The following is a 15,852-nucleotide window of genomic DNA, read 5'->3' on the forward strand; positions in this document are numbered from 1 at the left end:
TCCCTGAGAACGTGTCTTGGTATTACCTTTTATTCCTCAGCCCATCTTCCTCGAGGTTCTGTTTCTCCAAGGAGTGTGTCCTGCTCTCGCAGCCTTGCAGAGCTGGTTGTGTTAAGTGTCACAGTGCATTACTGAGGGACTTGAGGACTGGAAAGCATTTTGGGCACATGAGGGAATCAGCCAAGGGATAAGTCTGGCCTCAGACACCCTTGTTTGAGCCTCAGCTGGTTGAATAAAAAACTCATTCAGAATCCGAAATATTTTTACTGCATTTGGAGTGGAGGGTGAAGTTTCCAAGGCTTTATAAACAAACAGTCTGATACAAACACAGCACTGTTATAGGTCAAAGCAGAGGTGGTGCACAGAACCTCTGAAGATGTGTATGTATATTTGTTGTATTTTTTTCTATTCACATCAGCCTTCAGCAGCAGCCCTAACACTGCTCAGTGGGCGTAGCCAACAGGGCTCTAGGGATTAGAGGTACCCTTGGGCATCCTTGGATAGAATTCAAGGGGTCCATGAACTAGAGTGGGAAAAAATTATGTCTTTATTTTCTTTACGTCTTTATTTTTATAAAATTAAAATTGTATAAAAAAATTTTTTATAAAAAATATTTTTATAAAAAATTTTATAAAATTTTTATAATTACGTCTTTTCAGTCTCTAACTGAAAGTTACCATTTCTTTCAATTATGAATGTAAGAAACAAATCCCCATAATATGAGCAATACCTGTAATTCTGTTACCAATATCTGTAATTCTGTCACCAATAGAAATTATATTTTCGGATCGATTACACTTATATATCTGAAATCTCTGTAATATGTATAACTGCAAATATACATCGCCTATCTATCTATCTATGTATCTGTATGATTCCCTTTTGAAATCCAAAGTATTTTGTTCATTTAAAAACATTCAAAGAAGAGGCCTTTGGATGTTTGGAAGGCCATGGCCTTCACCTAAGGTTACCTAAGGGGTCCAGGACACAAAAAAGCTTAGGAGCCCCTCTCCTAAAAGGAAGCTTGCTAGCAAAATGGGGCAAGTCTTGTCCTAAGGCTCTATTTGCACTACTAACGTTCTCACTTTTAATCAAATATAGGGATGACAGAGCAGCTGGCAAAGAAAATCAAAAGACTGGATTCTGGTGCCTAACTCACTGTATGTCCTCTGGTACAGCACTCACCCTGCTGCTATTCATAAGAGCGCAGCTACCCACGCTCACAGCTTGCCAGGCCCTCTGCGAATCACTCTGCAAGCATTACTTCATATGATCCTTACAGCCGCCTTCTTCAGGTGGTGCTGTTATTATATCCATTTTATGGATAAGAAAATTAAACCTTAGAAGTGTTCAGTAATCCATCCACAGTCCCACCCAGTTGGAAAACAGCATAAATGAGAAATGTCTCTGAGGCCATTAGACTTCATATTCTAGCAAACTGGCATAGCAATTCCTATCCTACTTACCCATCAGATTTTTGTGAAGCTCAAAAGCATGATAGGTACGTAATATGTATGATTTAAACAGTACTTTCCAAAGCAAGTTACCAATATTTAAAAATCATTATCGTTACCATTATTGAGATTTTCAAGTAGAGCTTTAGAAATAACCAGAAGAAAGATAAAGCTCTATCAAGGGGAATTTTGAATTACATTTCATGTTTAAGTGGCAATATAATTGTGCCAAAGAAAGGCTGATGGCCTGTAAAAGGATCTATGTTAATGCTAGATAAGGATCAAATCAAATGAATACTTGCTTGTTGGTGATCTGCTACGGGGCTTGAAAAGTTATTCTCTTAAGTAAATGAAACAAGTGCCCTTCAGTCTAGCTGCAGGCTTTTAATTTAATTAGCAACTTTTCCCTCCTAGGAGGCTGTACTGAAAGAAAAATTCAGTCTACCTCTGGCCAGGTGATAACAGTCCCAGATTAGAGCTGCCTAAAAGCAATGGTTTGATCAGCTGCCCAGCTTAACAGCCTCTCTGCTCCTTTCACAGTAGCTCCATAGAATTTTCTGTGCAAAGCAGAGGCACCTTTTCAGGACATTCTCATCCTGACCTCTCAGGGTCAACTTACCTGACTAACGATGAAGAAGATGACAGTCATGGCAGCACAGGCCAGGGTGATAAGCATGAGGAACTTGAACCTGAAAATTAGCCCCTATTAGGAAAGAGAGAAACAGCAGTTTAACATTCTACCAGCTACCGCCAATCCTTTTCTCAGTATATAAATCTATCAAAAGCTAATTTTAAAGAAATCTGTAAAACCAAATCCCTAGGAGTAACAGTAAAATAATTTCACAAAGTAACGTTTCTCCTGTAGAGGTGAATATGGCTGGAAAATTTACTGGGTCCGGTATTTCCAACGTTCTTATCTGTCATGAAACAGTGATACCAGAGCCTGGGAAATTATATTCACGGCACGTCATGAGGCTGCTAATTTCCCTGCTAAGCTAGTTATGCTTCTCTGCAAGGGTTCAAAGTTACCAAATCCAAGTTTTCTGCGGTTGTAATAAAACTCTGCTCCAGTGAACAAAGAGAAATGTGCATAGTAATCAGCATGAAGTGGATTTGGTTGAATTTTCTCACGTGTCACTCCAGCTCCAGACACAGGCAAAGCTTCTGAAAGTGCCCCTGCTTTCCTGAGGGGATTGGAGGGAACCTGTGTTTCAGGGAGAGACGTCTCTTATTCAGGGGCTCTTATTTCCGCTGCATATAAAAACCCTGTGGTTCTGCAGTTTCTGTTTCTCTTTGCACAAAGGAATTAGGCCCATGTCTCCAAGGACAGCCACTTAGGCATGAGCCTAAGGGATCCTTGAAAAATTAAGAATGTGTTGCCTTGCGTTAGAGATGTGAGGCTATCGTGTGTTTCTCTTTAATAGGGACATGATCTATAAACAGAGCGAGCACCTGCTGGATATTTTAGGGGAAAGTTGGTTAATTGAAGTCCGGAAATCAGATCACCTGGTCTGAACCCCACTCTCAAGGCTTTGATTCTCAGCAAGAGAACTTTAAATAAAGCCTCACTCCAAGCCAAATCCCAATTCTACCATAGTCAGGTCTCCTATCTAGCACACACCCACATTCCATTCCAAAGCTCAAGAACCTGCTGAACAAGTTTACTCCTTATTGGGGATAGAAAGACATTTATACCACAGAAAACTCCAAGATCTAGATAAGCCAGAAAGCTAGATGCCTCTCAGAGTAGGATTTAGCCTCTTATTTTGCCTAGAGGTTCTACATTACATGAGAATCTCTCACTGTGTATTTGAAATAAAAGCTTCCATCTCCCCTATATCTCCAGGTATAGTGTGTGTGTGTGTGTGTGTGTGTGTGTGTGTGTGTGTTCACAAGTAGTTCCTGAATGAGCCCAGAGATGTGCTCACCTCATAGTGCAGCCGCCGGACTTTGCTCATGGCTGACAGGCTGGACTGCTTCCCGCTGATGTTCCGAAACACCTGAAAGACCATGAAGCACAGAAACAGGAAGTAGAGGCAGAGGCAGATGCCAGCCACAATGATGAAGGCCATCTGACGGCGTCCGGTCAAGGAAATGGCCAGCTCATCGCCAAGGACTCAGTACTTCTCTCCCCATCTCTGTGGGCGATACTTTTTTTTTTTTTTTTTCAGTACGCAGGCCTCTCACTGCTGTGACCTCTCCCGTTGCGGAGCACAGGCTGCGGACGCGCAGGCTCAGCGGCCATGGCTCACGGGCCCAGCCGCGCCGCGGCATGTGGGATCCTCCCGGACCGGGACATGAACCCGTGTCCCCTGCATCGGCAGGCGGACTCTCAACCACTGCGCCACCAAGGAAGCCCTCGGGAGGATAAAAATCTTAAAACCTGGCACTCTAATATCAACAATAGAGAGGTTTCCGGACACAAAAGTACCAGTGTGGTATGTTCCAAACTGCTTTCTAAGCTGAGTAAGAAGAGGAATGGAGCCTTGCTTTCAGAAATGCAGGCTCTAGGGTTCCACCCTAGACCTACTGAATCAGAATCTGCCTTTTAACGGGGTCCCCAGGAGTGTCATATGCACAGTAAATTTGAAAAGCACTAAAATATTGGATATTGGTTGTAAAATATTGATCGAGTGGAAAGTTGCATTAAAATCACCACAAGAGTTAAAATACAGGTGCCTAGGTCTCACTGCAGATCTACAGGAGCAGATTTTCCAAGGGCTGGGAAACCAAGTACAACCATGTTTGGGAACCATAGGGCTAGTCCCTGTTTTTTTTTTTTTTTTTTTTTTTTTTTCCGGTACGCGGGCCTCTCGCTGTCGTGGCCTCTCCCATTGCAGAGCACAGGCTCCGGACGCGCAGGCTCAGCGGCCATGGCTCACGGGCCCAGCCGCGCCGCGGCATGTGGGATCTTCCCGGACCGGGGCACGAACCTGCGTCGCCTGCATCGGCAGGCGGACTCTCAACCACCGCGCCACCAGGGAAGCCCGTCCCTGGATTTTTATAAGGAGATTGGGATACCCTGGAATCTGAAGGGGATGGAGTGGGGTTGGGTGCAATAGCAGCAGCGGCTGCTGCAAGGGATCCTGGGCCTGAGACTGCAGGTCTTCAAGTAAAACCAGGGATGAAGTTCTGTCGCAATCTTCTCTCACCACGAGAAAAGTCTTGTCAAATGGAACGGGGAGCAGAAGAACGCATGGCCAAAGTGGGAGCTGAGGGTGGGAGCCATATACTCTGAGGCCGATCTTCAAAGCTTAATCTGAGAACCAACCAGGTTTGGGGTAGAGTGAGCTGGCTTGGGAGGCAGGTGACCAGACTCCCAACATTTTTCTGCTCCAACTCCATGCCAAGTTGCATATTTTAAAAAATTTTAACAAGTGTGAACTCAGCATTTATATTTCATTAAATAATATATTTAATGCAGTTTCTCTTTCTTTCCTAAAATCAGTGGTACCCTTAGATGAAGAGTTGTTTCCTGCAAGACTTGACAATTTATTTGCCTCCTTAGACCTCTATCACATCTATAGAATGAAGGGGTTGAGGCAGACTCAACACTATAAATATCCTTGGTGTTGCACAGCTCACATTTGAGGGGGTGCGGAGCAGAAAGGCGGAGCTCAACTCTCTCGTCCTTAAAGCAAGGATACTATTGATCATGACCAAACAAAGCATATTCACCAGCACATGACAAGATATTACCTATCAAGAAAGAATACAACTCAAGCCCCCTCTCCAGAGGACAGTCTTTTTCTCCTGAAGCACTTAACATATTGTTGAGGAAGATAAAATATTTAAATCCAGCATCCTAAAAGGGATAAGCTAAGACCGTCGCTTCTGCTTCATAAAGATGACTCAGACACTTTATGCCAACCAACCAGAAGCCTGGGCGACCTCCTCTGGAACTAATCCCCTTAGCCTTATCTCCACTTGGTCTTGGAAATGAATGGCAGCAGCATGGGAAGCCAGCACACCAAAGTCACTGTAAGAAGCCTTGCACACAGACGACTTCAGAAACAGGCTCTCCCACAGGGGCCCAGAGATGAACCTCCGTGGCTCCAGGGAAAAGCTAGTCATGCTTCAGTCTGCAGTAAACAAGTGTATAACAGATCATTTAGACAGGCAGCAGTAAGACCAGCTACTCTGATTCTTCTGCCGTGGAGATGCGCTGCTACCTCCTCATTTGGCCTGCTGTCACCCAGGCTTGAAAGCAAGCATTAATTCTCCTCATTATTTGCCTTAATTGTGCCGTTATCATTGGTCTGAAGATCAAAGCCCTGGCTGAGCACATATGGAGAGCATCAGCGGGACTTAGAAAATGATCTTGGGGACCAGGCCGCTATGGGACGAAATAAAACCCTGAGCCCATCAAGAAAGGATACAGCCAGCTCTGTTCCAACATCTGTAGTCCAGATACTGTAGAAGGGATTCGTGAGTTGTACCCCTCTACAAAGAGAAACAAGATGGAAAGGTAAGAAACAATTAATACAGAGGCAAAGGGGAACTTTCCTCCTTACATACTCTCAGCTTTTCAGCCAGAGGGGCGGAGACTGTATTTAGACTAAGTCACGGAGGACTTAAAAGAGAAACGGAGTTTGAAGAATACAGTCAGCTCAAATATTTTGTTATCTATAAAGAACTCTGTCTCTGATTTAATCCCAGTGCTTATCTGAGGATGTGACCATGTCCAGTGCTTTCATCCTACAGGCTCCCGACCACCCCCTCTCCTTTTCAAAAGAGCTGGGAGTGGACCTGGTGACATGCATTTCAGCCCAGAGTCCCACGATCCCCCTGCTCACCTCTCACACATGTCAAATATGAAGAGGCAGAAAGAGCCCACAGCAATTGGTCCGACTTGCTTCCAATACCCTGCTATGTGATTCCGTTCATGCTGATCCTGAGGAAAACCAAGTTGAAAAGTGAGATAAAGATGTGGGAGAGCAAAGCAATTCTGTAGGTGACTCAGTCATCCAACAATCCTTGCTGGCCACCTGTTGTGTATCAAGCATCGTGCTAGACCAGCATACGAGCCCATCCATGAGGGCTCTCATCCTGTTCTCATAAGGACAGGATGCCACAGGAGGGAACACAAAGAAAGGCCTTGTACCTGTCAGGGAGGAAGATATTTTCCTCTACCCTTCTAGGTTCTTCTGGCTGGTCTGACATGAGACAGATTAACAAGGTGAAAATCAAACAAAAGTTTAATAACATAGGATAGTCCCAGGAAAACTGAGTAACTTGCCCAAATGGCCAAAACCCTCACCTCCCTTTTTTTTTTGATAGCGACAAATGGGTGGAAAATGTACTTAGAGAAAAATGCACCCATTCCATAATTCCTTCATGATACAGATAAGAAACATAGTGTTCACAAATGGAAAACATTTCTCTAAGTTGCAGCTTTTTGTTTTTTTAAAAAAAATTACATCATAGAGCCTTATCAACTCTTTCTTGACACCTTCCATAAATTATCTAAAAAATAGATCCACACTTTGCTTAGCTTTTATAAAGACCTTGACCTAATCACCAGACCGCTGACCCTCACCTCTTAAATACCATCTTCAGCTAAAGACAAAAGAGGCTGTTGGGGGTGGTGGTTCGGGACTTCAAAGGGAAGGAAGGCAATTCACATGGAGATGGAAAAGCAAATGTTTGGTAAATAAATGTTTGCTGGGCCCTCCAGACGCAATGAGATGGAGTAAACTGATTTTTGAGGCCCTGCCTAGAGTTTTCCCCACCACACCCAGCCCATATTCTTGCAGATGTCTCTGGTGATAGCTCTATTCAGGCAACCGGGCCTCTACTGAAATTCTTTTAGGCAGTTAGGGGGAAGGTCCAAGTTTCTTCCTGAGTCTTCTGAACCTTGATTGTTTCAGTTAGAAATAATTCACACATCAAAGAGATATTTTGGTTTTGAGTGGCAAATTTTGCTCCCCTACATACCTTAGATAGTGGAAGTTCTGTGATCCACAAAATAACTCATTCAGAATTAAATTCCTATGTGACTCACCACTTGTGTTTTTTCAGGTGGGGTAGTTCCCAGAGGACAAAATAAAGACGTAAATGCATTAAAATACGTCAAGTGTAAGAGGTCTCTTATGGTTAGGAAAATAGAAATAAAGTCTATCTTCATTAAAAAGAAGAATGATTCCTCTTGATAGACATACAAAGATGTTAAGAGACAGAAAATGAAGGAATGTAAAGTGAGAAGACAGGGAAAGGTAAAAGACATGTCGTAACATCCAGGCTACAGCCACCCAGACTGGCTGTCCTGCTGCTGCACCTGAGTCCCCTCAGCTCCCATCCCTGCTGCGGAGGGCTGAAGGACCCCTCATGCCCACCCCAGCTGTAAGGAAAAGCCTTTCTCTCTGCTCACTGCTCTTGTGGAAGGGCTGCGAGGCTTCAGAAGCAATGATCAAACCATAAAGGAATTTGAAAACGGTCCGCTCTACTATGAGGCCCATGTGCCTGACACAAGGACCAAGCTCCAGCTGGCCTATCCTCCTAGCCACAACGCGATGACTGCACCATTCTTATTTTTATCCACGGTATCTTCAATCCCTCTTGAAATGTGATTTGGTGTCTGTGCAAACTGAGACCAGGGAGGTCAGTATTTCAGGGTAATAGGGGTTACTAGGCCACCTGGACAAATTGCCGGCTGGAAACAGCCCGGCCCACATTCTCTGGAGGTTACCTTGGTCCTAGGGACAAGCAGAGCTGAAGCCAAAGGACAAGAAAGAGTGATAATCATTAGTGTTTGTGCGTTTACTTTCTGCTAAATACTTATCTATGTTATCTCATTTAAACCTCATGAAAAACCTACACATTAGCCTTTAAAACCCATTTTATAGTTGAGGAACCTGAGATTCTGAGTGGTCAAGTCACTTGCCAGCTAGTTTATAAGTGGTAATGCAGGAACCTGAACCACGAGTCTGACTCCAGGGCTCTTGAGCTCACTACTCCTGTAACCGCTAGTTTATTCTGCCTCACCCACTGCCTCTTCCCCAGGGCGCTCTTACCATCATGTGCTCACCACAGAAGATGATCCAGAAGGAGAGGAGCATTGCATAGAAGATGCCCTGTCGGATATCGCCAAACAATAGCATCCAGGTCCAGTCAAACCCAATGGAAAACCATTCCACTGGGATATTGATAAAAGTCATGGAAATCCCAAGGGCAAAGATGACTCTGATGGTGAGACAATATCAGGAAAACGACTTTATTCATCTGGGAGGCAAAACATTTTTCATCTAAAAATCAAAACCCAGTTTTGGGAACTGAGATGTTACATATTGGGACCGAAGCCATATGATCAGTTTCTTTGCTCTCATAATGAGTCTTTACACGGAGATGCTAAATGTCTTCTTTCACTGGCACCACTGCAGAATGAAGGAGTGTTAAATTAATCTTTCTACACAGTAACTGAACCTAACCTCCTGAATGCTCTGCACTTTATCTTGGTGCCACCTCAGATCGAGAGCTTCCTCTAGTGTTTTCACCCTCCCTTGCCTTCTTAAACAGACCTCACTGAATACAATTATCTGCTCTTACCTATTCAGGTTATCATTAACCTGCTCGTTAAGAACACTCATTATTATGATATCCTCAGCAACTATAAAGTATGCAAGCATATTTGTTTCAATGATACGTGACTCCAAACAATACGAAATACAAATTATTTTAGCTGCTTGTTTCATTTTTATTTTGACTTTCTGTTATTTCCACTTCTCTATCAAAATATCATTCATTTTGTTACTGACTTATTCACACTTTCATTCATACCCATGATATGTTTATTAAGCACAAATCATGTACCAGGCATTTTGTTAGGGACATACATACCTAAATGAATAGCACCAGTTCTTTCCTTCAAGGAGGTATATTCAGTGGCTGAGCCAGACAAAGTGTGATAAGTAATGTGACAGAAGTGTGCACAGGCTGCTACCAGGACTTCTCACTTTGGTAGAGACAGAAATGGAACTGAGTTGTGAGTCAAGATTAGGGAGGTGGAAGGGCATTCCAAGCAGAGGGAAGAGCCTGGAGGGAGGCACGGGAGTCTGGAACAGCCTGAAGCATTTGGGGTTCTGTATGTGGCACATATCAGGAAATGACAGTACATGATACCAGAGAAATAAAAAAGGCTGAGCTGATAAAGAAACTTGCATACCTCATTAGAGAATTTGAAAATTATCTTGAAAGGACTGAGGATCCAATAAGAAGGTTAAGTAATGGAGTGACATCATTCCATTCATTCATTCAACAAATTTATATTTATTGAGCTCCTACTATGTTCCAGTCACTATTCTAAATGCTGGGGATATAGTAGTAAACAAAGTAGGCAAGAATTCTGCTCTAGTGATGCTTGTATCCAGATGGGGTGAGGGGGAGGGTATGGGAGGAATGATAATAAATAAATAGAGAATGAGTATTATGAAGAAGTGTAATAAAGCAAGGTAGGAGAATGGAGAGAGATCGGGTGCGATTTAAATAAGGTAGATGGGAAGAAGCCTTTAAGACAGAAATTATATCAGGTCCTGAAGGAAATGAGGCATTGAGCCACAATGATACCTGGGAAAGAGCACTTCAGATGAAGAGACTAGCAAGTGCAGAGGCTCTAAGGTGAGTGCATGCTGGGCATGTCTGAGAACCATCAAGGTGGATGGTAGGTGGTGCAGAGAATAGGAGATAAAATTTAGAGGTGGTGAAGAGCTGGGATCATCGAGGGTTTATAGGCCAGAGCAAAGGAAATGAAAAGCCAATAGAGAGCTTTGAGCAGAGCACTGACATCATCCAATTTCTACTTAAAAGGGAACAGTCTGGCTGCTGTATGAATAGGTTTCAGGAAGGAAAATGATGGAAACAAGAGGAGCATCTTATAGCAAATGAGAGGCTATTTCCTATAATCCAGGTGAGAAATGAGAAATCATGGTTAGTTAGATTAGGGTGGTAGGAATGGAAATGGTGAGATTTCCTGGTGTGTTGGCAGAGGCGTGTGAAGAAAGAGAAGTAAAGGATGCCTCCTACATGTCTGCTCAGCTGCTTCTGAGCAGCTGAAAGGATAGAGTTGCCAATTCCTAAGACCAGGAGGCCCCGAAGAGGAGCAAGTTTGAAGTGAGAGGAAAACAAGTGTTCTTCGTATGTGTTACATTTCTGTGTAAGTGAAGATGTTACGTAAACAGGTAGAATATTTGGGTCTAGATTTGGGAGAAGCTGAGGTTGACCATGTAAATGTAGAGTCATCAGAGTGTAGATGATTTTTTAAGACCAGAAAACTAAATGAGATCACCCAGGGAAAGCAGCGTAGCTAAGGAAAAGAAGACGTCCAAAGACCGAGCCCTGGTTCCAAAGTTGAAGAGGTCGGAAAAATTGATGGAAACAGCCATGGAGACTGAGTGGTCAGCAAAGGAGAATAACAATGAGAATGTGGAGGAGGCTCTATGAAGAAAAAGGGAGTGATCAGTTATGCCAAATGCTAATGACACGTCAAGAAAAGCGCGGACTGAGAAATGAGCATTGGATTTGGAATGTGGAGGTCACTGGTGATTCTGTTGAGCAATTTTAATAAGGGGTTGAAGGAGCTCAAGAAAAAGCAGCAGGAGAAGATATACAGACAAGATTTTTGAGGAGTTTTGCTGTAAAAAGGAGCAGAAAATTGGTGTGGTGGCTTCAGGGGGAAGTACAAAGAGTTTTGACTAAGAATGGGAGAAGGCAGAGTGTGTCTGTGTATTAATGGGAATAATCCAGCAGAAAGGAAAATGTCAATAATGTGGGAGAGAAAGGGGCTATGTCTACAGAAACATCATCCGTCTGGCAGTGAGAGGGGTTGGGATCAGTTAGCAGCAAGGCAGTTCGTCCACTGTAATAGAAGAATCTGATGCAGAACATGGGAATGAAGAGCAAAGATACAACAGAGCGCTGGAAATATGAGAGCAGCAGAACCCCTAGGATTTAATAATAATTTGCACATGAAAGCTGAAGGAGATAAAGGAGTCCAGGCTGATTTGCGGTCAAATCACCAGCCCAAGTATTGATAACACACTGACCACTTGAACTAGGCCCCCAGCAAAACCAGGTCCATGGCAGGCAAATCACAGGATGTCCGCGCTCCTTAAGGGTGCTCCAAAATCAGCTCTTACTTTTCCAGAAGCACGGGGGGTCGAGACATCATGGTGATCCTTCTCCAATACCACACCATAATGATGAAGATGCTGGGTGTAAGGAAGGTCTTCATGGCAAACCACACCTTGGTGAAGCCTCCATTTTGGTGAATTCCCTAGATAGAGACCAATCATAATTTTGAAGGTCAATGTATCTTAGTGTTATTTTCTACCAGCAGATGCATTCCGGGGAGAGGTAAATGGAGATCTTTTTTGCTGAACTTTCAAGATCAATGAGCGCTAACATTCACAGCATGTATTGTCCTCATCCTACCCGCCTGGGCCCCTCCTCAGGCACTGTAGAAATATAAGTTAAAAGGCATAAAGATAGACTCACTCTATCCTAAGGGAACGATTAAGAACATGATCAAAGATTTGTCTATAAGGTCTTCATTGAAAAATTGGAGCTATCTTAGATGCCCAAAATGTCGGCATTGGTAAAACGTGTTAAGGTAAACCCGTACTGCGGAATGCTAAGCAGTACTACAAAGTATATTTATACTCTATTCGCAATATACCATTAATTTTTTTTTTTGGTCACAAACTCTTTATGAACTCAGAGAAATGTATTATATTATCAACATCTTGAATACATATGTAACTTTACACATACCCTTGTCATTCATTGGTGAATCAATCCCAGATCTCAACACAAATATTTTCCATCACGTTTTTAACAATATGTGGGCATTCAGTAATATGTGCGTGTCTGGTTAATACACTCATTAGACAAATATTGAGTGCCTACATTGTGCCAACAGTTGAAATACAGTTGTAATGTGATTTGTTTCTATTAATACAGTATTGTTAATGATAACAACTTTTTTTTTAATTTGTTAGAATGGCTTTCAGGTTATTCCCATAAAATTTCATTATACCTTACTTGTGTTACAATATCCTTCCTTTAGTGGAGAGAAAGGGGTGGAATGGATGTCATTGCCACAGGAGTTGCATATAAACACATTCTCTCTTCAAGAAATGAAAAAGATTTTGTGGGTGCCTACTGACATAGCATGCCCATGAAAGTTGGTATATACATAAGCACCAGCCACCATATTTCACAGTGAAGAAACTCTTGAAAACCACTGTATCAAAGTGCTTTTAGTATTTGCTAATGAAGATACAGAAACACTGAAATTCTGGGTTTCATGTAGAATAATCCCAAATTAAGACATTTTAAATATTCTCAAAATTTCTTCCAAGGAAAGATATATACAATTAATTTTAAAAAGCAAGGAATGAAAGAGTCAGTTGAGTATGATGGTCTTTTTTTTTGTAAGGGAAGGATTATATACACAGAGAAAAAAATTGAGGAGATACAGCATAACCTCAAAGTGGTTATTTCTCTAGATGGCAGGATGTTACAGGTAACGTTTATGTTCTACTCTGTGCTCATTTGTGCTTCTAATTTTCTAGAGTAAATATGTATTTGTGTTTTAGATGTAAAAAAACCTAAATTAGATATAAAAAGTCATGCTGCACATTCTTTTTTTTCCCCACTAAAGAGATAAAAGGGAAAGAACCTAAATCACGACTGCTCCCTTTAACATTTGTGCTTGCAAGGTGAAACATGTAAAAAAAAAAAATTACTTTTATCTTGGTGTTATTCACTATATAATCATGATCATCATAATAAAATCTTAAATGGACACAATAATTGCATTACTTTCCATTTCCATGGGTTTGTTATTCTTCTTACTTCTTAATGAAATAGTAGAGACATGGAAAATTCAAGATTGAGATGGAGCGTCTTTCCAATACACATGCTCACAACCAGTGTTCTTAGCCAGTGCTCTGATGTGACAGGCTACCTGGATCAATCAGATTCACTTACCACCAGCCGGATATCCTTAATCTCTCCAATCCCAACATTGATTTTCTTCTTCTCATTCACAGGCAGCCGGATGTTTAGAAGGTAATACTTATGAGCCACAGACCCAATTTCCATGAAAGGAAGGACGTCACATTCATAGTAACGGCCCTCATGTTCTGCGGTCTGGAAGAAGAGTGGAGGGTTTGAGGCATGGTCACTATTTCCAATAGACTATGTCTGAATTGTCTTGCTTTTGCCTCATATCACCAATTCTAAAAAGCTAATGCTTAAAGGTATACCTCAGAGGTACAGATAATAGGGTACACTGGAGGCATGGCATCTACAAGCTGCCCACAATGAAGAGTAGCCCCCACTCGCTGCAACTGGAGAAAGCCCATGCACAGCAACAAAGACCCAACACAACCAAAAAGAAAGAAATTTATAAAAAGATAAAAATAAAACCCAGCCACATTCGAGATAGAACCAGAAATTTTAGGTAACAAGCAGAAATTTCTTCTATTTCGACACCTTTCTCAGCTCTTCAGTCCTCATTAGAGCCTCACGTCAGACTAACCTGGTCTAGCAGGGCTACAATTTTATTTGCAGCCTACCATCGGAGACCTCTAAGGCTCTGTGGAACAGTCAACTCAAACGTTCAGGAGGAAGCCCTTGCTAATGTTCATCACTTTCTTGGATGATGACTACTTATTTACATGGTTTTGGCCTGCAGGAGAAGCTACAAGAAGCTGAAAATATCTACTTTTTATTGATTTGACCAAAAAAAAAAAAAAAAAAAAAGAAGCTACCCAAGGAGCCCTTGGAATTTGGGGAAGACATAGGGGGATGAAAGGAAACAATGAGATTAGCTTGCTAGAGATGACCACTCGTAATTCTCTGCCTCTAAAGCTTTCTAACTGCCCAAGAGACAAGATGGCAGAGGGAGCAGAAATTAAATAAACAAAAATTTAGCTCAGTTTCTAGAAAAGCCTCTTGGACTTCCTGCCAAGCAATTTAAAAGGTACCAGCCAGCACATGGAAGTGGGAGATTGGCAAGTAGTACAACTTGCTTTTGAAAACTAAATTCTGCTCTACCTTCACAGGACACATGGCTATGTGTCCCAGCTGAGGGGTGGGGGAAGCGGGTAAATATGGACAGGTATAGGCAGGAGCTTCAGCAACCGAGGACTCTTCCCTGATAAAGCAAATGAGTGTCTTGTCTTCACTGCTGGGTTTGTATGCCAGCTTCAATGTTTGCTTGTTACCTCCTGATGAAGTGATGGGGGACTGATTTGGTGTTCCTAAGCCTGAATTCTCAGGGCCTCCAAAATTTTTTGTAAATCTTCAGAGTAAAAAGTCCAGTGGAGAAATCAAACGGAAGATACCAAGGAATCTGTTTCTTCTGTGATCTTGGGGCAGGGGATGGGGAGGGAGGGCTCTTTACTGGACAGTCAGAGCTTAGAGTGCAATAAACAGACCTTTGTACAGGAACGGAAGACACACATGACATAAGTAGAGGTAGAGCAGGCAAATATCTTGCTTATGCACTTCCATTTTTCCCTTTCCCATTCATGGCAGACATCACTAATCAATCATGATAATTTTTCATCCTCTAAGGTCTAAGGGGCTCTTATCAGAACTACCAGTTGATTAGACACGGCATATAAGATTTTAAAAATTCTTCTGTAGAAAGGATCCTTCTTTTCCAAACCCCAGCTTCGGGTTGGATGAGTTTTCCTGTATAGATCTGTCTTCCTCTCCCCTCTGCTCCTTTCTCTTATACTTACAAATCAAGGCTATTATTAGGACTCTGCAGAACTACTGAAAATACAGTACAGGCTCTAATTCAGGCTCAGATGAAGCTGCACTCAGGAGGCTGATTACCTGCTATGGTAACAGCAGGAGGTGGGTTTTTCTGATGTGTTTCCAGTCAGGGTCTTATTTATAGAAACTGAGAGTTTGAAGGAAACAAAACTTATTTAGTCTAATGCCACTGACTTGATTATGGGGCTCACCCAAAGTCCAAAAGTCATGGCAGAATTGGGTTGAGGACGTGGGTCTCCCAAGTCCAGCCTCCAGCTCTGATGCAGAGGAGGACTGGTGAGTGCAGCAGGAAGAAAGGAATGCTGTTTTGCCTCAGACATGCCTGAAGGCAGGCATTGATAAGGAGAGCACTGAACTTCAAGCCAGGAGGCTGAAATTCTCGTCCTGCCCTCACCCCTTGCTGGGTACCCGGGGAAGGTCATCCAACTCATTTGGCCTCACTTTCTTCCTAAGTAAAGCACGAAGGTTTGATTATATGATCTCTGGGGTTCCTTCTAATGCCCCGTCATGGGTCTCTGTGTGTCCTCCACTTCCCTGTCCCTACAGAGAGGGTAACACCATCACATGAGATAAATTTACCTAAGTCCAACAAATGAGAGAGACACACAGGGTA

At 42.5% G+C, this 15,852-nt stretch overlaps 1 protein-coding gene across 2 annotated transcripts in view; it reads right to left on the reverse strand.

Annotated features, from left to right (window-relative positions):
• The window catches only part of WLS (Wnt ligand secretion mediator), a 107,138-nt gene that overhangs the window by 22,879 nt on the left and 68,407 nt on the right, over positions 1 to 15,852 (reverse strand). For both annotated transcript variants that reach the window (XM_065878978.1, XM_065878989.1), the window contains 7 exons: positions 13,440 to 13,601; positions 11,585 to 11,721; positions 8,468 to 8,636; positions 6,251 to 6,348; positions 5,834 to 5,897; positions 3,383 to 3,526; positions 2,074 to 2,157 (listed from right to left, as the gene is read on the reverse strand). In XM_065878978.1, coding sequence (XP_065735050.1) covers positions 2,074 to 2,157; positions 3,383 to 3,526; positions 5,834 to 5,897; positions 6,251 to 6,348; positions 8,468 to 8,636; positions 11,585 to 11,721; positions 13,440 to 13,601 — 858 coding nt within the window. The remainder of the gene's footprint in view (positions 1 to 2,073; positions 2,158 to 3,382; positions 3,527 to 5,833; positions 5,898 to 6,250; positions 6,349 to 8,467; positions 8,637 to 11,584; positions 11,722 to 13,439; positions 13,602 to 15,852) is intronic.

The sequence above is a fragment of the Phocoena phocoena genome, chromosome 1, assembly GCF_963924675.1.
Source record: "Phocoena phocoena chromosome 1, mPhoPho1.1, whole genome shotgun sequence".
NCBI classification, from domain to species: domain Eukaryota; kingdom Metazoa; phylum Chordata; class Mammalia; order Artiodactyla; family Phocoenidae; genus Phocoena; species Phocoena phocoena.